General features: G+C 46.0%; 1 protein-coding gene across 3 annotated transcripts in view; it reads left to right on the plus strand.

The window, feature by feature from the left end:
* LOC120989268 (prostaglandin reductase 1-like) overlaps positions 1–25,302 on the plus strand; it is a 181,541-nt gene that overhangs the window by 127,364 nt on the left and 28,875 nt on the right. For all 3 annotated transcript variants that reach the window (XM_040417258.1, XM_040417259.1, XM_040417260.1), the window contains one exon: positions 2,890–3,008. In XM_040417258.1, the coding sequence (XP_040273192.1) occupies positions 2,890–3,008 (119 nt within the window). The remainder of the gene's footprint in view (positions 1–2,889; positions 3,009–25,302) is intronic.

The raw sequence follows: 25,302 nt of genomic DNA on the forward strand, positions 1-25,302 counted from the left end.
TGTTTTTCTTGAAGGATGCAGACTTCTTCCTGTACCACTGCTTGAAGAAGGTGTCTTCCAGAAACTGGCAGTAGGACTGGGAGTTGAGCTTGACTCCATCCTCAACCCGAAAAGGCCCCACAAGCTCATCTTTGATGATACCAGCCCAAACCAGTACTCCACCTCCACCTTGCTGGCGTCTGAGTCGGACTGGAGCTCTCTGCCCTTTACCAATCCAGCCACGGGCCCATCCATCTGGCCCATCAAGACTCACTCTCATTTCATCAGTCCATAAAACCTTAGAAAAATCAGTCTTGAGATATTTCTTGGCCCAGTCTTGATGTTTCAGCTTGTGTGTCTTGTTCAGTGGTGGTCGTCTTTCAGCCTTTCTTACCTTGGCCATGTCTCTGAGTATTGCACACCTTGTGCTTTTGGGCACTCCAGTGATGTTGCAGCTCTGAAATATGGCCAAACTGGTGGCAAGTGGCATCTTGGCAGCTGCACGCTTGACTTTTCTCAGTTCATGGGCAGTTATTTTGCGCCTTGGTTTTTCCACACGCTTCTTGCGACCCTGTTGACTATTTTGAATGAAACGCTTGATTGTTCGATGATCACGCTTCAGAAGCTTTGCAATTTTAAGAGTGCTGCATCCCTCTGCAAGATATCTCACTATTTTTGAATTTTCTGAGCCTGTCAAGTCCTTCTTTTGACCCATTTTGCCAAAGGAAAGGAAGTTGCCTAATAATTATGCACACCTAATATAGGGTGTTGATGTCATTAGACCACACCCCTTCTCATTACAGAGATGCACATCACCTAATATGCTTAATTAGTAGTAGGCTTTCGAGCCTATACAGCTTGGAGTAAGACAACATGCATAAAGAGGATGATGTGGTCAAAATACTCATTTGCCTAATAATTCTGCACGCAGTGTATACAGGGAGTGCAGAATTATTAGGCAAATGAGTATTTTGACCACATCATCCTCTTTATGCATGTTGTCTTACTCCAAGCTGTATAGGCTCGAAAGCCTACTACCAATTAAGCATATTAGGTGATGTGCATCTCTGTAATGAGAAGGGGTGTGGACTAATGACATCAACACCCTATATCAGGTGTGCATAATTATTAGGCAACTTCCTTTCCTTTGGCAAAATGGGTCAAAAGAAGGACTTGACAGGCTCAGAAAAGTCAAAAATAGTGAGATATCTTGCAGAGGGATGCAGCACTCTTAACATTGCAAAGCTTCTGAAGCGTGATCATCGAACAATTAAGCGTTTCATTCAAAATAGTCAACAGGGTCGCAAGAAGCGTGTGGAAAAACCAAGGCGCAAAATAACTGCCCATGAACTGAGAAAAGTCAAGCGTGCAGCTGCCAAGATGCCACTTGCCACCAGTTTGGCCATATTTCAGAGCTGCAACATCCCTGGAGTGCCCAAAAGCACAAGGTGTGCAATACTCAGAGACATGGCCAAGGTAAGAAAGGCTGAAAGACGACCACCACTGAACAAGACACACAAGCTGAAATGTCAAGACTGGGCCAAGAAATATCTCAAGACTGATTTTTCTAAGGTTTTATGGACTGATGAAATGAGAGTGAGTCTTGATGGGCCAGATGGATGGGCCCGTGGCTGGATTGGTAAAGGGCAGAGAGCTCCAGTCCGACTCAGATGCCAGCAAGGTGGAGGTGGAGTACTGGTTTGGGCTGGTATCATGAAAGATGAGCTTGTGGGGCTTTTCGGGTTGAGGATGGAGTCAAGCTCAACTCCCAGTCCTACTGCCAGTTTCTGGAAGACACCTTCTTCAAGCAGTGGTACAGGAAGAAGTCTGCATCCTTCAAGAAAAACATGATTTTCATGCAGGACAATGCTCCATCACACGCGTCCAAGTACTCCACAGCGTGGCTGGCAAGAAAGGGTATAAAAGAAGAAAATCTAATGACATGGCCTCCTTGTTCACCTGATCTGAACCCCATTGAGAACCTGTGGTCCATCATCAAATGTGAGATTTACAAGGAGGGAAAACAGTACACCTCTCTGAACAGTGTCTGGGAGGCTGTGGTTGCTGCTGCACGCAATGTTGATGGTGAACAGATCAAAACACTGACAGAATCCATGGATGGCAGGCTTTTGAGTGTCCTTGCAAAGAAAGGTGGCTATATTGGTCACTGATTTGTTTTTGTTTTGTTTTTGAATGTCAGAAATGTATATTTGTGAATGTTGAGATGTTATATTGGTTTCACTAGTAAAAATAAATAATTGAAATGGGTATATATTTGTTTTTTGTTAAGTTGCCTAATAATGATGCACAGTAATAGTCACCTGCACACACAGATATCCCCCTAAAATAGCTAAAACTAAAAACAAACTAAAAACTACTTCCAAAAATATTCAGCTTTGATATTAATGAGTTTTTTGGGTTCATTGAGAACATGGTTGTTGTTCAATAATAAAATTAATCGTCAAAAATACAACTTGCCTAATAATTCTGCACTCCCTGTATATATATATATATATATATATATATATATATATATATATTTATATCCCAAAGTGTACCATTAAAAACTACAATTTGTTCTGAAAAACAAAAAACAAGCTCCCATGCGGCTACATAGACATAAAAAAAAAAAGTTATAGCTCTTGGAATGCGACGGTCAAAAAGTTAAATAACTGCTTAGTCACTAAGGTGCCTAATAGATATGGGTGAAGGGGTTAAAATAATTTAAGGTCATATTAACAGCACATAGAAACACAGTGAATAGTATGTCAAGCATAGCAGTGTCCATACGCTATATGGCAGTCACCATGATAAATACAGTATATATTCTTATATAAATGTGTAATTTCTCTGCAGATAACTTTTTACTTTTAATCTTTAGTTTCAATTTGTTTTGCATGTCTTTTATAGGACCTTATATACAACCCACCATTCTCTTCAAACAACTCCGAATGGAAGGTTTCCTTGTGCTGCGCTGGTCAGACAAATTTCAAGAAGGACAAAAACAGCTCCTGCAATGGGTTTTAGAGGTAATGTTATACGTACGGTATATGGTAATGTTATATATAGTAATTTAAAATAATGTTATTCCATGGTAACATACACTATGACAATATGATCTAGAGTTAAGTGATGCTAATAAAGAGTGGCACTGCTTGTGGCCAGTCACTTAAATGGTTTATCCAGCTATCTGTAACTGATAACTTCTGGATAGTTTATCAGCATCTGATTGGTGCTGAGCTGAGACCAGCCACGTGACTGATGGTCATGATGTCACTTGCCTATGGTAAGCAGCTAATCTGAGGGTGTCCTTGGTGTCAGATACCTACTGATCAGATGCTGATGACCTATTCACAGGATCAGTTACCCTAGCCAGATAACCTCTTTTAAGGAGTTATCCCATGGTTAATGTGAAAAATAAAAACCAGACATATAGTACATGACAAAGCTAGAACCAGCCATGTACCTCCCATGGATCCCGAGCTCTCCCCATTCATTGTTCTAGTGACGCTGCAGGATTTATATCAAGCTGGCAGCTCAGGGAGAATGTACCTTCTGTTGCAACTCTCTCCCTCTCACAGTTTCAAAGGCAGTTGTAGGGTGAAACTAAGCATGTGCGTCCAGCTAAGCGAGGTGGACAGAGAAATGAAAAAGCAAACAGCAGGTGTCACTATTACAGGTACATTTTATTGAATAAATCAGTGGCTGCACTAAATTACTTTTGTAATTGCATATAATTATATTCAGATCCAGGTGCTGGTTTGAAAACTGCAGAATATTTTTCGTCTCACAACCCCTTTAAAGAGAACTTGTAACCACAAAATGCAGTGCAATTTGCAGACAACATGTTAAAGAACAGGAGAAACTTATCAGATTGATATATAATTTTATGGGAAAAGATTCAGTAAAACGTATTAATTTAGGAATTTAATACCTTTGTTCTGCCCATTTTGTGCATAGTAAATGTATGTAATGTGCTGAAAAGATTATACTGCAATGTTATGTTTGACGTTGCTGCTATCTAGTGGTCAAAGTTAGTTACTACTTTGCCAGAACTTTACAGGACGTGTATTTTTCCCAGAGTCAGAGGCAGTAACCTTCAACCTGAAACTGTATTTCCTCCATTTCATGACTGCTCCTGGATCTAGCAGGCTGCATACAGAGGAGCTCTTGATATATTCCTGGACTTATGATGGAATTGTCTGTGAGTACTCTCACTGATGGAGTGAGGCTGTTGTATTATGTTTAATGTACTGACACATATGTTTTGTTTATGTTTATGTTGTAGTTTTACAAAGTTATTCAGAAAAGAGAATACATACAGATCTGATGTCTCACGTTTCTTGACTTCTGAATTATTGTTAAGCTGTCTGACTAGTGTTATAGAACAGTCAATAACGCGAAGCAGAACAGTAAAAAGACAACCCACGTGGCGGTCTGGAATAAATTGAGATGCCATTACTGCAGCATGAGTCTAAGATCAGGGACAAAGTACCTGTCACAACCAGACAGTTGAGAAGCTCTGACAGGAGCTTTCCAGATCCTCCTCCTTGAGTTTCTTTGTTTTGGTTAAGTTCCTCATCTCGTTAGTCTATCTCAGCTGTCATGCAGTTGGACTGATTGCTTCCCTTTAAGTTCCTCCCCATGATGCATTAGGTTGCGGCTTATACAACTTCCTGCAGTGTGTGTGCTTGCTGTTTCTATTTCCCAGTCCTGTGCAAGATAAGTGCTGTTCCTTTATTTGTGATTTTCTGTCTGCTGGATTTTCAGGTGACCCTGACTCTCACTATTGTAGGGTCTTCAGGTATTAGATAGCCGAGGTACGCCGATATGCGCCCATCCACCTTTGGGGTGTTCGCATAGGCTCAGCAATTAGGGAGAGTGGCAGGTCTCATGTAGGGGTCTCCCTTTTGTTCCTTAGTTGTGGATCCAGTGAGTCATTATTGTATTGCATTGTCTTGTTTCCTGTACACCATCCGTGACAGTACCAGGCTGATGACATGCTACCGCCAACACAGCAAGGCAGGGAGAACATTCCCAGTGCCCAGCAAGACGATGCACGGTCGCATTTGTCCAGATCTTCACGGGCTAGCAAGATGTCCTCAGCAAGTTCCTCAGCACTTAGAGCTCGTGCCGAAGCAGAAGCTGCCTGCGTCCAGCTACAGTACGCAGAAAAAGAAGCCATTATGATGCAGGAGTTAGCAGCAAAGAAAGCTGCCCTAGCACAAGAGAGAGCAGCTAGGGAAGTTGCCCTAGCACAAGAGAGAGCTAAGGAAGAGGCTAGGGAAGCTGCCATAGCACAAGAGACAGCAGCTAGGGAAGCTGCCATAGCACAAGAGACAGCAGCTAGGGAAGCTGCCATAGCACAAGAAGAAGCGGAATTAGAATCAAAATTGCTCATCCTGCAGCGACAGACTGCAGCTGCAGTTGCTGAAGCAAAGGCCGCTACCTACATGGGAACAAGTCGGTCAGGAAGTGAAAAATCATATAAAGAGTTAGAGGTTCTAGAAAAACCTCTATTCCCTGCAGATCATACAAGTGAGTACATCCAGAACCTTACTGATATGCATACAAAGGAACAGTCTTTTAAACCTGAAGCAAAAGAATTCAGGCCGAGATCAACATACCCCCTGAGCAGGCCCAATCAACCTCATGAGGTTAGCGACTGCCAGCAAACCAAGAATGAAGCACCAGAAACCCCTAAGAACAAAAAACAAGTGTTCCCATCACCTAAACCTATAGATTACACGAGCGAATAACAATGTGCAGTGGATGTCACCAAATATCTCATCCGCAAAGAAATGGTTAGCTCAGGCTTTTTCCAATTTGATGACTGTCCTGAAAACTATTGGGCATGGAAATCTTCCTTTCTGCATGCCACTGAAGGTCTGAACTTATCTCCAACAGAAATGCTTAATTTAATGATAAAATGGCTTGGTACTGAGTCAGCAGAGCATGCTAAGAGGATGAGAAGAGCAAACCTGTTCAACCCTGCAGCAGGACTCAACATGACCTGGAGAAGACTAGAAAAAACGTATGGATCCCCAGAGGTAATAGAAGGAGCACTGTTGAAAAAACTTGAAGTCTTTCCCAAGGTGGGCTACAGAGACAATGTGCGGCTACAAGAACTAAGTGATCTTCTACTAGAGATAGAATATGCCAAAGAGGATGGCTACTTGCAAGGACTTTCGTTTCTAGATACAGCTAGAGGCACTAATCCCATAGTAGAGAAACTACCCTCAAATCTGCAAGACAAGTGGATGTCTGTGGGAGGTAAATTCAAAGAAGATTATGGAGTCGCTTTTCCCCCTTTCTCTGTTTTCTAGGTTTGTCCGACAGCAAGCGAAAATCCGAAGTGATCCCAGTTTCGCCTTCACCACCAGCGGCAATCAATCACACAGACCTGAGAGACCTCACAGACCTCACGGTAGGACCTCTGTATCCACACACAAAACAGCTGTACCTTCAGAAGTCACAGACTACCAAAGCACCCACAAGGTACACACCCTAGAAAACCCTGATAGACATTGCCCAATACACAAAAAAATACATCCACTAAAGAAATGCAAAGGCTTTAGAAGCAAACCCATTGCAGAGCGGATGTCCTTCCTTAATCAAAACGGCATCTGTTTCAAGTGCTGTGGATCTACTTATCACATTGCCAAAGACTGCAAAATACCAGTAGAATGTACAGAATGTGGCAGTGAGAGACATATTGCAGCTTTGCACCCTGGCCCTGCTCCTGCCCCTGCTCCTGCCCCACTAGAGACTATAGAACCCAGGAAAGATCAGGACAGGGAGCAACAAGAGACACCACTCTCCTCTGTAATGTCTAATTGCACTGAAGTATGTGGACAAGGCAAGAGTGCTCGATCATGCTCTAAGTGACTGTGTATCCCACTGGCAAGAGAGAAAGGGCAGTGAAAATGTATGCAGTGCTAGATGAAGTCAGATTTCTTTGATATCTTTAACCTTAAGGCAAATGCAGATCCATACACTCTAAGGACATGTGCGGGGACAATTGAAACCACAGGGAGAAGAGCTACTGACTTTACCAATGAATCCTTCAATAAGAAAGTGCAGTTCCCACTTCCTACCCTAATAGAGTGTGGCATGATACCTGACGACAAAACTGAGATTCCCTCTCCAGAAGTAGCCCATCACCACCCTCACCTCCGCTCAATTGCTCACCTTATCCCAGCTGTTGAGCCAGATGTTTCTATCCTTCTACTTCTTGGGAGAGACATCCTTCAGGTACACAAGGTGCGCCAGCAAATCAATGGACCTTATAATGCCCCCTATGCACAGAGACTGGACCTGGGGTGGGACATTGTAGGAGAAGTTTGGCTGGGGACAGTGCACCAGCCTGACAACATCAACACTTTGAAGACGTCTGTGTTAACAAATGGACGCACATCCCTTCTCAGTCCCTGTCACAACAGCTTCGTTGTCAAGGAAAGCTTTGGCAGGTCAACACAACACTGTGACTCTTCTACACTATATGGTAAAGAAGAAGTCAATTCCAACATTGAGATAGACAATCTAGGGATAACAGTGTTCCAGAAAACTAAAGATGATGATAAACAGACCCTCTCTATAGAGGTTCAGATCTTCTTGCAGATTATGGATAGAGAGGCTTACCAAGATGACAATCACAGTTGGGTGGCCCCTCTCCCCTTTCGCACACCCAGACATGTTTTGCCTAGTAACAGGGAGCAAGCCATGAAGCGTTTGCATTCGCTCAGCAAAACACTGCAGAGAAAGCCAGAAGTGAAAAGAGATTTCACTGAATTAATTAAGGAGATTCTAGACAATGATCACGCTGAAGTTGCAGGACCACTTGAGACAGACAGGGAATACTGGTATCTACCAATGTTTGGTGTTTACCATCCACACAAACCTAACCAAATCAGAAAAGTTTTTGATTCCAGCGCAGAGTATAAAGTAGTCTCTTTAAATGACGTACTGTTGAGTGGCCCTGACCTAAACAATACTTTGCTAGGTGTCCTCATGCGCTTCAGAAAAGAGCCCGTTGCTTTCACAGCAGATGTGCAACAAATGTTTTATTGCTTTCTTGTCAGAGAAGACCACAGAGACTTTCTAAGTTTTCTCTGGTACAAAGACAATGACATAGACAAAGAAATTGTCGAGTAGAGATGTCGCGAACATAAAATTTTCCGTTCACGAAAAGCGAACGCGAATTTCCGCAAATGTTCGCGAACGGGCGAACCGCCATAGACTTCAATAGGCAGGCGAATTTTAAAACCCACAGGGACTCTTTCTGGCCACAATAGTGATGGAAAACTTGTTTCAAGGGGACTAACACCTGGACTGTGGCATGCCGGAGGGGGATCCATGGCAAAACTCCCATGGAAAATTACGTGGTTGACGCAGATTCGGGTTTTAATCCATAAAGGGCATAAATACCTAGCTCCGCAGAGGCTGTCCTCTTTTTTTTTTTTTATTAAAAAAATCTGTTCTTACCAGTTTAATCTCTGTTTTGTCCCCTATCAGGGGCCGGTGTGGTGTATGGAATAGATTTTAGGAATCGGGAGATGGAAAAAGATGCTTGGTTGGTCCTCTTACTTCCAATTTGGGGCACTGCGCGTGCAATGTACTGTGCTACCCGATATGAGTGGTATGTTAAGTAGTACTATTCCTATCAGTTTAATCCCTGTTACGTCCCCTATCAGGGGACGTGTATGGAATAGATTTTAGGAACCGGGAGATGGAAAAAGATGCTTGGTCGTTCCTCTTGCTTCCAATTTGGGGCACTGCGCGTGCGCCGTGCAATTTACTGTGCTACCAGATATGAGTGGTATGTTAAGTAGTACTATTCCTATCAGTTTAATCCCTGTTACGTCCCCTATCAGGGGCCGGTGTATGGAATAGATTTTAGGAACCGGGAGATGGAAAAAGATGCTTGGTTGGTCCTCTTACTTCCAATTTGGGGCACTGCGCGTGCGCCGTGCAATTTACTGTGCTACCAGATATGAGTGGTATGTTAAGTAGTACTATTCCTATCAGTTTAATCCCTGTTACGTCCCCTATCAGGGGCCGGTGTATGGAATAGATTTTAGGAACCGGGAGATGGAAAAAGATGCTTGGTTGGTCCTCTTACTTCCAATTTGGGGCACTGCGCGTGCGCCGTGCAATGTACTATGCAATCCCAATATGAGTGGTATGTTAAGTAGTACTATTCCTATCAGTTTAATCCCTGTTACGTCCCCTATCAGGGGACGTGTATGGAATAGAGTTTAGACAACCGCAAAGAGTTGTCAATAGTTGACACACTCATGACATAAATTTTATTCCTCTATACGTCAATCTTGGTGTAGTGATGACTGTGCTCGTGCGCACGTTTGGGAGATTGCAGTCGATGGCGGTTTTTCAAAGCCTTTGGTCGTGCTGAGGGAATTCAGTGACAGTTAAGTGACCCAGAAAACAATGATTCTGAAGTGTGGGCCCATTGTTGGCCTAGTAGGCTTTAATGATCACCTTAGATGATCACAAAGAAAATTAATGTTTTTTCTATGCAAAATTATCCAGCCGATCACATTTGGTCTGTTCACAATGAAGCAACGACCTTATCTCATCTGGGGTGTGCCAACATTGCCATTGCCAACACACTCATAGAGGTGATCGCTTCATTGTGATACGCAAGCCCCTTCACCACAACAAGGTGCCTTTTTTTTGTTTTGTTTTTGCAGCCACAGTGCAGCACCAAAGGCCAGAAAAATTAGGCATGTACACATGCCTGAAAAATCAGGTATTGTTGCAGCCGCTGCTGTAGAAGAAAACAAATGGGATGATGTCGCTGATGGTGCCTTCGGTGCAACTGACTAGGTTTTTCACCTCCTCAAAAGGACGCATGAGCCTACAGGCATTGCGCATGGGCGTCCAGTAACGTGGCAAAAAAATACCCAGCTCCGCAGAGGCTGTCCTAGCACCCACTGCAGTTTCCCAATAGGTACAAATTTTTTGAAGGCCTCAGACTCCACCAGCTTGTATGGTAAAAGCTGGCGGGCTAAGAGTTCCGACAAGCCAGCTGTCAGACGCCGGGCAAGGGGGTGACTCTGTGACATTGGCTTCTTACGCTCAAACATTTCCTTGACAGACACCTGACTGTGGGCAGATTAGCAGGAACTGCTGAAGGCGAGAGGCGGAGTGGCGGATGGTTGAGAGAGGGCAAGGAGGACAGCAGTGGATGACGTGGCTGAAGATGCTGGACCAGGAGGAGGATGGTGGACTTGAGCTTGTGTGCTGCTTGTACTCATCATGTGTTGATCCCATAGGCGTTTGTGATTTGAGATCATGTGCCTTCGCAAAGCAGTTGTTCCTAGGTGGGTGTTGGACTTCCCACGACTCAGTTTCTTTTGGCACAGGTTGCAAATGGCATCGCTGTTATCAGAGGCAGACACACAAAAAAAATGCCACACTGCTGAGCTTTGTAATGACGACATTCTGGTGGTGGCAACAGCATGCGTTGATTGGCGTGCTGTCTGGCTGACCCCGGGTTCCGATACATGCTGTCTGACTGTGCCACTAGCTCCTTGCGACGACCTCCCCCTGCTTCCAACTCGTGTCCTCCTCCTCTCTGTCTCCCCATCTGAACTTTCCCCCTATTCTTCTTCTCTTCGAGCGGGCACCCACGTGACATCCACGGACACATCGTCATCATCAACCGCTTCACTTGTATCTGACAACTCAGCAAAGGAAACAGCAGCGGGTACAACATCATCATCATCATCACACCGTACGTCCATGTGTGTAATACTGCCTGACTGAGACATATCCCTGTGATCTACATCCTCTGGCAATAATGGTTGCGCATCACTCATTTCTTCCAACTGATGTGTAAATTACTCCTCTGACAGATCGAGTGAAGCAGCTGTGGTGTTAGTGTTGGTGGTGGCGGCAGGCGGGCGAGTGGTAACTTGAGAGCTGAAGGAGGATGCTGCGTCAAGGTTCCGAGCGGAAGCTGTAGAAGATTGGGTGTCCTGTGTTAGCCAGTCAACTATGTCCTCAGAACTTTTCGAGTTCAGGGTACGTGGCCTCTGAACACTGGGCATTATTCTAGGGCCAAAGGAAGTCACAGTACCACAACCACAACGGCCCGTGCGGGGTGGCCTGCCTCTGCCTGTAATTTTTTTTCGATTAATTGTACTATGCGTGCAAGCTACTGTGACACGAGATATAAGTGGTGCAACTAGGCACTGGCAGTAGTGGGCACAGTACACGCTGTAGGCCTGACACACACGCTTGCAGGCAACTGCAATTATATTACAGTCAAAAAATAGTTTTTTTTTTTAAATGTAATCTACTGTGACACCAGATATGAGTGGTGGCACTGTGCACTGGCAGTAGTTGGCACAGTGCACGCTGTAGGCCTGACACACACGCTTGCAGGCAACTAACTGCAATTATATTACAGTCAAATTTTTTATTTTTATTTTTTAAATGTAATCTACTGTGACACCAGATATGAGTGGTGGCACTGTGCACTGGCAGTAGTTGGCACAGTACACGCTGTTGGCCTGACACACACGCTTGCAGGCAACTGCAATTATATTACAGTGAAAATTATATATATATTTTTTAATGCAAGCTACTGTGACACCAGATATGAGTAGTGGCACTGGGCAAGTGGGCACAGTATACGCTGTGGGCCTGAAACACACGCTGGCAGGCAACTGCAATTAGATTACAGAGGGGAAAAAAAAGCAGACTGATGTACTAGCCCTAAAAAGGGCTTTTTGGGGTGCTGTCAGGACGCTGTCCTTACAGCAGATCAGATGAGTCTTTCAGGACTGGAGTGGACACAGAATACACTGGCCTAGCTATCGATTTCCCTATTAAATCAGCAGCAGCTGCACTGTCCCTCCTCTCACTAAGGCCTCATGCACACGACCGTTGTGTGCATGAATCGGAAAATGCACCGTTTTGCAGCCGCATCCGTGATCCGTGTTTCCTGTCCGTCCAAAAAATATGACCTGTCCTATTTTTTTGATGGACAACGGTTCACGGACCCATTCAAGTCAATGGGTCCGTGAAAGAACACGGATGCACACAAGATTGGCACCCGCGTCCGTGATCCGTGGCCGTAGGTTACTTTTTATACAGACTGATCCGAAGATCCGTCTGCATAAAAGCTTTTTCAGAGATGAGTTTTCACTTTGTGAAAACTCAAATCCGACAGTATATTCTAACACAGAGGCGTTCCCATAGTGATGGGGACGCTTCTAGTTAGAATATACTGAGAACTGTGTACATGACTGCCCCCTGCTGCCTGGCAGCACCCGATCTCTTACAGGGGGCTGTGCTGCACCTGAAGGGGTTAATTGTGCATATCATAGCCCCCTATAAGAGATCAGGGGCTGCCAGGCAGCAGGGGGCAAACCCCCCTCCCTCCCCAGTTTGAATATCATTGGTGGCCAGTGTGCGCCCCCCCCCCCCCCCCCCCTATTGTAATATCATTGGTGGCCAGTGTGCGGCCTCCCCCCCCCCCCCGGCCCCCCCTCTATTGTATTAATATCATTGGTGGCCAGTGTGCGGCCTCCCCTCCCCCGCCCCCCCCCTCTATTGTAATATCATTGGTGGCCAGTGTGCGGCCCCCCTCTATTGTATTAATATCATTGGTGGCCAGTGTGTGGCCTCCCCTCCCCCGCCCCCCCCCCTCTATTGTAATATCATTGGTGGCCAGTGTGCGGCCCCCCCTCCCTCTATTGTATTAATATCATTGGTGGCCAGTGTGCGGCCTCCCTTCCATAGCCCCCCCCCTCCATCGGCCCCCCTCCCCCCCTCTATTGTAATTTCATTGGTGGCCAGTGTGCGGCCTCCCCTGTCCCCCCCCCCCCCCCCCGCCCGATCATTGGTGGCAGCGGAGATTCCGATCGGAGTCCCAGTGCGGCACCTGAAGGGTTAATTGTGCTGATCACAGCCCCCTGTAAAAGATCGGGTGCTGCCAGGCAGCAGGGGGCAGTCATGTACACAGTTTGTAGTATATTCTAACTAGAAGCGTCCCCATCACTATGGGAACGCCTCTGTGTTAGAATATACTGTCGGATATGAGTTTCACGATGTAACCTCATATCCGACAGTATAGTCTAACATAGAGGCGTTCCCATGGTGATGGGGACGCTTCAAGTTAAAATATACCATCGGATTGGAGAAAACTCCGATCCTATGGTATATTAACTCCTGACTTTACATTGAAAGTCAATGGGGGACGGATCCGTTTGAAATTGCACCATATTGTGTCAACGTCAAACGGATCCGTCCCCATTGACTTGCATTGTAATTCAGGACGGATCCGTTTGGCTCCGCACGGCCAGGCGGACACCAAAACGACTGTTTTTTCATGTCCGTGGATCCTCCAAAAATCAAGGAAGACCCACGGACGAAAAAACGGTCACGGATCACGGACCAACAGACCCCGTTTTTGCGGACCGTTAAAAAAAACGGTCGTGTGCATGAGGCCTAAGACTGCAGCTTCCGAATTAATCTAAGATGGATGCTGTCCTTGCTTTTTGCTATGAGGTGGGAGGGTCTGGGAGGGAGGGTATGCTGCTGATTGGCTGGAATGTGTCTGCTGACTGTAAAGTACAGGGTCAAAGTTTGCTCAATGATGATGTATAGGGGGCGGACCGAACATCGCATATGTTCGACCGCCGCGGCGAACGCGAACAATCGATGTACGCCGGGAACTGTTCGCTGGCGAATAGTTCGGGACATCTCTATTGTCGAGTACAGAATGAAAGTGCACGTATTTGGCAATAGCCCCTCTCCTGCTGTCGCTATATACTGCATGCAAAAGGCTGCCCAGAAAAATGCAGAGTGCTATGGACAAGAAGCCAAACACTTTGTATTGAGACATTTCTATGTAGATGATGGACTTGCTTCTGTTGGCACACCTGAAGATGCAATTTCCATCCTCAGTAAAGCAAAGCAAATGCTGGCAGAATCCAACCTGTGTCTTCATAAAATCGCTTCCAACAGCCAAAAAGTAATGGAAGCCTTCCCTGTAGCAGACAGAGCTAAGGACCTTAAAGGGTTTCTACCACCAGAAATACTGTTATGTAGCTGACTGACATTAGCGATGCGCTAATGTCAGCACTACATAACAGTATGTTTCTAACGTTAGTCCCTGCAGCCGTTTTTGTTAAAAAAGCACTTTTAGTATATGCTAATGAGCCTCTAGGTGCTATGTGGGCGTAAAATCAGCACCTAGAGGCTCCGTCCACTCACCCATTATCCCGCCCAGGTCCAGAGTTCTGCCCGCCCAGCTCCTCTTGATTGATGGCACGGTCCGCCGCATCGCTGCCGAAATCCCGCACCTGCGCCGTTCACTTCTGTCTTCGGCGCAGGCGCAGTGAGTGAAGGCCGCTCTCCTGATGCCGGCTTCCTTACTGTGACGTAGTCGGCGCAGGCGCAGTGAGGAATCCGGCACCAGGATCGCATCATTCACTTACTGCGCATGCGCCGAAGACAGAAGTGAACGGCGCAGGCGCGGGATTTTGGCAGCGATGCGGCAGACCGTGCCATCAATCAAGAGGAGCTGGGCGGGCACAACACTGGACCTGGGCGGGATAATGGGTGAGTGGACGGAGCCTCTAGGTGCTGATTTTACGCCCACATAGCACCTAGAGGCTCATTAGCATATAATAAAAGTGCTTTTTTAACAAAAACGGCTGCAGGGACTAACGTTAGAAACATACTGTTATGTAGTGCTGACATTAGCGCATCGCTAATGTCAGTCAGCTACATAACAGTATTTCTGGTGGTAGAAACCCTTTAAAGATCTTTGCCTAGGTACAGACACCCTTTCCCTGCAGAAAAGCCTAGGCCTGAGTTGGGATCTAGAAACAGATAGTTTTGTTTTCAGAGTTTCCTCAGAGGAAAAGCCTTTTACACGTAGAGGCATTCTATCAACCGTAAATAGCCTCTATGATCCCCTAGGGTTTGTATCACCTGTGACAATAAGAGGTAAGGCCTTAGTTTGTGAACTGGGAAAAGTGAATGGGATGCATTGCTTCCACAAGAGAGACTAAGTGAGTAGGTTCAATGGACAGAATCCTTGCAAGCGTTAGAGCACCTAAAGATAGACAGATGCTATGTGCCCGTATCTCTGTCATCAGCTTGCAGGAAAGAACTTTGCATCTTCTCAGACGCATCCACCACAGCTATAGGTGCGTCTGAGAAGTGTGTCATGTTGGATTTGTCATGGGAAAGTCTAAATTAAGCCCAAAACCAGCCCACACGATTCCTAGTTTAGAGTTGTGTGCTGCCGTACTTGCAGTCGAAATGTCTGAGCTAATCACAGATGAACTAGACACTGACTTTGATGCTGTAAAATTCTTCACTGATAGCAAGACTGTCCTAAGGTACATTTGCAACACCACTAGGAGGTTCTAACTGTATGTCTCCAACAGAGTGAATAGAATCAGGCAATCTACACACCCAGATCAGTGGTTCTATGTATCTACAGAGCAAAACCCTGCAGATTACGCCACTAGGCCTACTCAAGCAGCATGCGTTCAGAACTCTATATGGTTCTCAGGTCCATCCTTTCTGCACCAACCACACTGTGAGCAGATAGACACTGCTAATGTATATCCACTCATAGAGCCTGAAGCTGACCCTGAAATCAGATCGGAAATTACAAGTTTCAGTACCAAAGCTTCTGAAGCCACACTTCACTCACATTGCTTTGATAGATTTTCTTGCTGGAAGATATTAGTTAAGACCCTAGCCAGACTCATCCATGTCGCTAAAACCTTCTGGAGGGAAACCAGCAGCAATCGGGTCAGAAGGTGGAAAAGTTTCCATGAACAAGTCAGTCTAGAAGAACTTGCTCAGGCAAAGTCTGTTATAATTTCTTCTGTTCAAAACAAACATTTCCAGAAGGAAATTGACTGCATCAAAAAACAAAAGACATTCCCAAAACAAAGCCGTCTTAGGAAGCTTAGCCCCTTTTTAGACAAAAATGGGTTGTTGAGAGTAGGTGGACATTTGTCTCTTGCAGAACTTTCAGAGGAAGAGAAACAGCCTGTCATTATACCTTATGATCACCACATTGCGACACTGCTTGTTAGGTACTATCATGAACAAATAGTTCAACAAGGGTGACACATCACAGAGGGTGCAATTAGGTCCGCAGGTTTCTGGATTCTTGGTGGCAAATGCTTGGTATCAGCTGTTATACACAAATGTGTCATCTGTCGCAAGCTGAGAGGAAGGTTACAAAGTCAAAGATGGCACAGCTACCAGAGGACAGAGTAATTGCTCAACAACCTTTCACCAATGTGGGCTTAGATGTATTTGGTCCGTGGTCTGTTTTAACCCGCCAGACTAGACGAGGCAGCGCAGACAGAAAACGATGGGCAGTGCTTTTCACTTGTTTGTCCACCCGAGCTGTACACATAGAGCTACTTGAAACCATGTCAACATCAAGCTTTATTAATGCCTTGAGGAGATTCTTCTCAATTCGTGGCCCAGCAAAACTGCTCCATTCTGACAGAGGAACAAACTTTGTAGGAGCCTGCAAGGAACTTAACATTTGTGCCAGCGAATCACAATTGCAAGACTTTCTCCAAGACAGAGGATGTACATGGGTCTTTAATCCTCCACACTCTTCACACATGGGTGGTGTCTGGGAGAGACTTATAGATATTGCCAGGCAAATCTTGGACGCTATGTTGCTACAAACTAAAACTGCTCACTTGACCCATGAGACTTTAAGCACCTTTATGGCAGAGTTTACAGCTATTATGAATGCCAGGCCTATAGTTCCTGTGTCCTCAGACCCAGATACACCTATGGTCCTAACCCCAGCAATGTTGTTGACTCAAAAGGTGAACTCTTTGTCTGCTCCATCTGGAACCATAAGTACAACACAAATTCATGCTAAACAATGGAAGCAAGTACAATGCTTGGCAGACACCTTTTGGAAAAGATGGAAGAGAGAGTATCTGTCAAATCTGCAACGCCGTAGGAAATGGACTGAGGATCGCCCAAATGTAAAAGTGGGTGATGTTGTTCTGTTGAAGGACAGCCAAGAGAGCAGGAACGAGTGGCCCATAGGACTTATTGTGCAGCATACGGGTAGGTTACCCGACACTGCTAGAATGTAATGTGTGTTTCCCTTTAAGCCAGTTAGGCCTGGTGCAGGCAATCTTTATTCCAGCCAGCAGAGGGAGCCCCCCAGTTCAGTATAAATAGGCTAGGGCCTAGCCAGGAAGGGGGTTCAGAAGTTTCTAGAGCCTGAGGAAACTTAGAGAGAGACAGAGGCATGTCAAGAAAAGCAAGAGGTACTCAAGACTACAGAGGAGGTACTTGATAGAGATAAAACCAAGGATATACGCCAGAGCTAGGGCATTGGACCTTGGAGAAGAGTTTCTATGTTCCAGGATCAGTCAAGAATAGAGTGCAAGCTGCCTGTACTGCAAGTCCTGTGTTTAACACTCTAAAGTCACCTTGCTATATATATATATATATATATTGCCTGCATCAACTGTATTGAAAATCAACTGTCTTCAAAGGAACTGCGCTTCCGTCAATGTCCCTATATGATGACTACTAAAGTTTGAATTCTGTTTTAACATCACGTGGTTCCTCAGTTATTCCTGCTATCAGCAAACGGCGTGCCACCGTTTAATTGGCACTGGCGTCACGAACATTTCTCATCATCACCTGCCCTTGCAGAGAGTCAGCCGTCTCAGGTTAGTGTCTATTGCACTACAACACCCAGGAACATTTCTAAACCTAACTTGAGTACGCTGCACCTCTCTTTTGGCGTCACGAACAGGATACGCACGCTTTCTAGTGCAAGAAGCGTGAACTTTGTGCCTTATACAGTTGCCCTGTGACCAAAGTGACAAATTGCCTGTTTTATTAAAGTGGACTTTGTGGACTGAAAAACATACTAAAAGTGTCCCTAAAACCTCCAAAAAGCGCTGTGCAGTGTTGCGCTATCAAGAGGAAAGAAATCGCCACATCGGAGTGTGGTTTTATGGACTTTTTACCATCCTGCTTGCTGTCAGTGAATAGACAGCGTTTCTTGCTAAAAGATGGCCACCGGCCGCCTGGAGTAAAGTTTCCCGCGCTGCTGAGGACCTTCGTGGGCGGATCCCTTCAAAGACACAGAAAATCCCGCCCCTCGTCATCATTGCACCGCCGCGGCCCGGTTTCTTCTACGTCATCGCGTACTCAGGACGTCCGGAATCTCTCGAGACTTGGCCTGCGCAAGCCCGGCGATACCGGTAAGAACTTGTAAGCGGAGGGAAGGGGATTGTTCCGGCCCCTTTAGTCACCAGCGGCCACATCGCAATAAGCTAACATGTCAGAACCGGGAGTTCCCGAGCAGCCGGCCCCGGGAGAGCTTGCGGCTCCTAATCATTCTATAGCCCCCAGCATGATGCCCTTTACTATGCCTTACTATTTCGGGGCCCCATGGTTTCCCCGCTATAAAGGAGAGACCCATACCCTAAGAGACTTTAAAGAAAAGTTGCTGGCATTATTCAAACTGTACCCCATAAATGCCGATCAGCAAATGAAAATCCTGCTAGCGCAACTGGAGGGAGCTGCCCGCAGGGAGGTATTATCCTGGCCTGCTACTGAGCGGAGTACTCTAGAACAGATATTCACCCGCCTCAGGGCCACTTTTGAAACTAGGACTGCCTCAGAGATAAAGATGCACTTCTTTGGCAAGAAACAGAAGTCCGGTGAGTCCCTCCGTGACTATGCCCTATCAATTCAGGAGGCTTTAGGGGCTGTAATTCAGATAGATCCCAAAGAGGCTGATAATCAGGACCAGACCTTGAGGGAACAATTTATCAATGGGGTGTCTAGTGAGCAAATAAGGACCCAACTAAAGATGCTGTCTGCCCAGCACCCTAACAGTACCTTTCTGGACTTTAAAGAACTGGCTATAAAAATTCTGGGGTCAGCAGTATCTCCGGAGTTGAGCACCCTACCTGAATCACCAGCCTGCAGGCCAAAACCGCTTATCACTAACCAAGCTCAGGCCGGTCAAGCTGTTCAAGCTTCAGCTACCGATACTATCGCCATGCTGACAGAACAAGTAAATCACCTCACTAAAAGTCTAGAGAGAGTGTGCAGAAAAATAGAGGAATGGGAAAAACCCATAATGTCAGAAGAAGAGTTCCTGTCACCTCCTAGGCCGTTCCCACCTCCATACCAAGAGACTCACCCCAGGGATCCTGGGAGGCGTAATAGAGGTCGCAAGAGGCCCGTGTGTACATACTGCAAAAAGCTGGGACACACAGAATCCACGTGCTGGCAGTTAAACGGGCAACCCCTGAGGCTGAGGACCACCCCTCGGGAGGTAGAACACTAGGTCCAGAGGATCCAAATAGGATGCCACGTTATGTAGGATCCCATCCTAAAATTAATATAGAGATCAACGGGGTCCCCTTTGAAGCCCTATTAGATACTGGGTCTCAGGTCACTACTATTCAGCTGCCCGCCTTTGAAAGATTCTGGGACACCAACCAATTGACCCAGCCGCCTGAATCCTGGGTGGAAATTATCGCCAGCAATGGCAAACCAGTAAATATTCATGGATACTGGGAACCCACCCTGCAGGTGGGAGAAGTAACCTTACCACAACAGGGGGTGATAGTAGTACAGGCCGGCGACAGAGGAGGACATCCTGTCATTCTAGGCACCAATGTCTTCAAAAACTGTTATTCAGAAATACTTGCCGTATTACACCAGACTTTACCCACTGCTTCCTCTGCATCCAAGAGGGTTATTCAAAAGACTATTACGGTGTTAAGTGCCCAGCAGAGGTTTGCTAATGGGAAAGGAGAAATTTGTACTGCCAGGATTAGTGATATTAAGCCTGTGACTTTGCCTCCTAATTCTCAAACTCTTTTATGGTGTCGTGCTGTCCTGGGAGTCCAAGGCCGAGATTATCCAGCCCTGGTAGAACCAATCCAGATGGAGGATTACCCTTATGTGAGAGCTGCCAAGTGCCTGGTGAACGTCTCCCAAGGTAAAGTACCTGTCCGTCTGATTAACCAGAGTGATCATCCTGTTGCGCTTACTAAGCATTGCCGTGTTGCCCAGCTGTCCCAGGTGTCCTTCCAAGACATCATTCGTCTTCCAGTGACAGAAAAGCCGCCAGCTGCAGACAGTGGACGCCCGTCAGTGACCCAGCCACAAGTGCCCTGGTGGGAAGAGCTCCATGTAGGGGACGAGACTACCCCCCAACATCAACAAGAAGGGATCCTACAGCTGGTCAAAGAGTACCACCAGGCCTTCAGTAAGCATGCTACTGATTATGGAGAGGTGAGTGCCATACAACACACCATACCTACTGGCTCTCATCCTCCTATCAAGGAGAGATACAGACCCTTACCGCCTACTTCATATCAGACTGTAAAAGAAATGATCCAAGAGATGAAAGACTCTAATGTAATCCGGGACAGCCGTAGTCCGTGGGCTGCACCCCTGGTCCTTGTAAAGAAAAAGGATGGTGGTATCCGTTTCTGTGTGGATTATAGGAAAATTAATCAAATAACCCACAAAGATGCATACCCACTGCCCCGCATTGAGGAGTCACTAACTGCTCTGGGCTCCTCCGCCTATTTCTCCACCTTGGACTTGACCAGTGGCTATTGGCAAGTACCCATGGCCCCTGCAGATAGGGAAAAGACTGCTTTCACTACTCCCATGGGCCTGTTCGAATTCAATTGTATGCCGTTCGGGCTATGTAATGCCCCAGGAACTTTCCAGAGACTAATGGAACGGTGTTTGGGTCACAAAAACTTCGAAACAGTGCTGCTGTATCTAGATGACGTCATTGTGTACTCAAAAACATATGAAGACCATCTGAAACATTTGGCAGAAGTATTTGAAATCCTTATCAAATATGGCTTGAAGGTAAAGCCATCCAAGTGTCACCTGCTCAAACCTGCAGTAAGATACCTGGGGCATGTGGTCAGCGGAGAGGGCGTGCAACCTGACCCTGATAAGCTAGCGGCTGTCCGTAATTGGCCGGTTCCTACTACCGTCAAGGAAGTGAGGGGTTTCCTTGGTTTTGCCAGCTACTATAGACGTTTTATCCCCCATTTTGCTCAAATAGCTGATCCTATCCAGGAGCTCTTGAGGGGGCAACCCAAGAAAAGTCCTAGAACTCCTGTGCCCATTGAGTGGAATGAGGAAAGAGAGATAGCGTTCCAATTGCTAAAAAAGAAACTGACCGAGCCTCCTGTGTTAGGTTATCCAGACTACAGCAAGCCCTTCCATCTGTATACTGATGCTAGCAAGCGAGGCCTGGGAGCTGTGTTAGCCCAGATCCAAGAGGGAAAAGAAAGAGTGATAGCTTATGCAAGCCGCTCCCTGAAAGGAGCTGAGAAAAATGACCAGAATTATAGTTCCTTCAAACTAGAGTTCCTGGCATTAGTGTGGGCAGTGACAGAAAAATTCAAGGATTATCTAGCCGCCACCCCGTTCATTGCATTCACTGACAATAACCCTCTGGCACATCTAAATACAGCTAAATTAGGGGCCTTGGAGCAGAGATGGGCCTCTCGCCTCGCCAACTATGATTTCTCTGTAAAATATCGTGCTGGACGTACTAATGATAATGCTGATGCTTTATCCAGGCTTCCCACAGAGACAGCTCCTGATGATGTGCGAGATGCTTGGGAAGATGTAGAGATGCCGGCTTTCTATAACAAATTTGCTCAACAGGATCAGGCTCGAGCTACCAATGACAGAGCTGCAGTTCCTTCACCCTCCAGTAGGCCTGATCCTAAAGAAGAAAGGTGGGTGAAACTACAGTCTGAAAGTAGAGTGCTGGGTGAGTTGTTGGACTTCATTACTAGTGGCAGAGCCCCTGAGAGGATTCGGCGTAAGAGTGCAGATCCTGAACTCATCAAACTGTGGAGACAGCGCCATCAACTCTTCATACAAAAGGGTCTATTGCTACGGAGAAGCCTAGACCCAGTGTCCAACGAGAGAGTGCACCAGATTCTCATACCCCGACGAGATGCAGGTATGGTGTTGGAGATGTACCACAATCAATCCGGTCACTTTAGGGTCCAAAAGACTGAGGCTACTATCCGCCAGCGGTTTTACTGGGTGGGCATGAGAGAAGACATGGAGAAGTGGTGTCGGGAGTGTGTAGCCTGTGCCTTAAAACGAAGTGAGCACCATGATCAGAGGGCACCACTGAGACCCATTGTAAGTACTCGTCCTCTTGAACTTGTCGCCATCGACCATGTGAAACTGGAGCCTAGTCGCTCAGGGTATGCTTATGCCATGACTATTATTGACCATTTCACTAAGTTTGTTGTAGCGGTGCCTGTGAGAGACCAGACAGCCAAGACTACAGCCGAACTGTTCTGGAAGCACTTCCTCCTGCCCTACGGATGTCCAGAAAAGATCCTCACCGATCAAGGACCTGCTTTTGAGTCCCATCTGTTCCATGAACTGTGCCGCTTACACAACTGTAAGAAGATCCGGACAACGGCCTACCATCCTCAAGGTAATGGATTATGTGAAAAAATGAATCAGACCTTGATAGAGATGCTGAGGGCCGTGCCTCCTGAAAACAGAGGAGATTGGCCTAATCTGTTGCCACAGCTCATGTTCACATACAATCATACCATACATTGTTCCACCGGGTATACCCCTTTTTACTTGATGTTTGGGCGCCAAGGGACATTGCCTGCTGATCATTCATTGGACATACACGTACCTGATTGCATTACCCCATTACCTAACACCGACTGGGTTGCTGAACATCAAAGGCGATTGAATACAGCCAAAGCCATTGTTCAGGAACGTATGGACTATGCTAGGGACCGACAGCAGAGAGACTATGATCAAGCAGCCCATGCAGAACCCTTGACAATAGGGGCCGTGGTATGGTTAAAGAATAACCGCCGTACCAGTAAACTAGACAGTAAATGGGAGCGAAGTCCCTATGTTGTCACTGCAATCCCAAATGTTGGAACTCACACTTATGAGATCACCCGGGAAGGCAAGGGATCCCAAATTGTACACCGAAACCGGTTAAAGCTCTGCCTGACACCAGAACCCAGTGCCGAGAGTTCTGGATCTGAATATCCTGTGTCAGAGTCAGCAATACAGCCCGAGGATCCTATGCAGGCTGTCAGTAATCTAAGATATGACGCTGATCCCATGCATTGGCTTCTGACACCGTGGCTGAACTTGTTGGTGCCCGCTCCAGCACCTACTGTATCTTCACCTCCAGAAGAGCCGGTTCGAGATGCCCCGGATCCAGTTCCCCCTGTAGTGGATATTGTTGTTCCTGTTGTTCCTGACCAAGATCTCACTGATGGAGACCCTCCTGTTGTTTCTCTCTCTTCTACCTCGTTGCTAAGGGAAGAAGAGACCCCTATATTGAGAAGGTCTACCCGGATGACCAGGGGACGCCCGCCAGTCCGTTTAGGAGACTATTCTGGTGGTGTCTCCTCCCAAACAGTTGCTACTGGTAATGCCTTGCTGGACATTTGTGCGCAAGAATGGACTCCCCCACGTGAGCCCTTGCCTGTGATACACCCACAAGAAACTCCTGGGTAGTTCTGTTATTATACTGTCACCAAAGACAATGGACTAACCTAAGTCCGCTGTGCCAGGTCAGCGGCCGTGCCTAAGAAGCAAGAAGACGCCCCTTTCCCTTGTGTCATTTGTTCATTGAGTTACAAATGTTAAATAATTATTTATTGTATTTATAATGGAATGCATATGTTATGTACCATGTTATGCCGGTTCAGGAAGGTGTGTGAGTACGAGGCCTTACTCACGTTAAAGTCTGGGGGTGTGCAGCATACGGGTAGGTTACCCGACACTGCTAGAATGTAATGCGTGTTTCCCTTTAAGCCAGTTAGGCCTGGTGCAGGCAATCTTTATTCCAGCCAGCAGAGGGAGCCCCCCAGTTCAGTATAAATAGGCTAGGGCCTAGCCAGGAAGGGGGTTCAGAAGTTTTTAGAGCCTGAGGAAACTGAGAGAGACAGAGGCATGTCAAGAAAAGCAAGAGGTACTCAAGACTACAGAGGAGGTACTTGATAGAGATAAAACCAAGGATATACGCCAGAGCTAGGGCATTGGACCTTGGAGAAGAGTTTCTATGTTCCAGGATCAGTCAGGAATAGAGTGCAAGCTGCCTGTACTGCAAGTCCTGTGTTTAACACTCTAAAGTCACCTTGCTATATATATATTGCCTGCATCAACTGTATTGAAAATCAACTGTCTTCAAAGGAACTGCGCTTCCGTCAATGTCCCTATATGATGACTACTAAAGTTTGAATTCTGTTTTAACATCACGTGGTTCCTCAGTTATTCCTGCTATCAGCAAACGGCGTGCCACCGTTTAATTGGCACTGGCGTCACGAACATTTCTCATCATCACCTGCCCTTGCAGAGAGTCAGCCGTCTCAGGTTAGTGTCTATTGCACTACAACACCCAGGAACATTTCTAAACCTAACTTGAGTACGCTGCAATTGTCAATGCTCTACCAAGCAGGCATGCCAAGGTTAGGAAGGTGGGGGTCAAGATTGTAAAAAATGGGACTTCCAAAATTTATCTTAAACCTATAACTGACATCATAGTTTTAGTTTCAGATTAGCTAAGATTCCATTTCCTGTTTATATGTTTTTTCTGCATAGCAGTAGTTATTTAGGTAGTGACATAATAAATTATGCCAGACAGGGAGTGTTCTGCCCATTTTGTGCATAGTAAATGTATGTAATGTGCTGAAAAGATTATACTGCAATGTAATGTTTGACGTTGCTGCCATCTAGTGGTCAAAGTTAGTTACTACTTTGCCAGAACTTTACAGGAAGTGTATTTTTCCCAGAGTCAGAGGCAGTAACCTTTAACCTGGAACTATATTTCCTTCATTTCATGACTGCTCCTGGATCTAGCAGGCTGCATGCAGAGGAGCTCTTGATCTATTCCTGGACTTATGATGGAATTGTCTGTGAGTACTCTCACTGATGTAGTGAGGCTGTTGTATTATGTTTAATGTATTGACACATATGTTTTGTTTATGTTTTATGTTGTACAGCTGTGTCATCGCTAGCGCTCCTTTTTTCTTCATAACGTTACTGCTGAAGCGCGAGTTCTCATCCTTCGCTATGAAAGAAACAACCACTGTAACTGCAATACACCACAACCCCAGTAGATGGCAGTGTTTACCTAAAGTTGGTAATTACACTACACAATCCACTACGCCTGATACTCCTCTGCAAACTAACTGGCTACCCTCATGGCTACGCTGTTATTCTTATGATATCCTATGGTTTCGATGCACAAATATTATAAAT

The sequence above is a fragment of the Bufo bufo genome, chromosome 2, assembly GCF_905171765.1.
Source record: "Bufo bufo chromosome 2, aBufBuf1.1, whole genome shotgun sequence".
NCBI classification, from domain to species: Eukaryota; Metazoa; Chordata; class Amphibia; order Anura; family Bufonidae; genus Bufo; species Bufo bufo.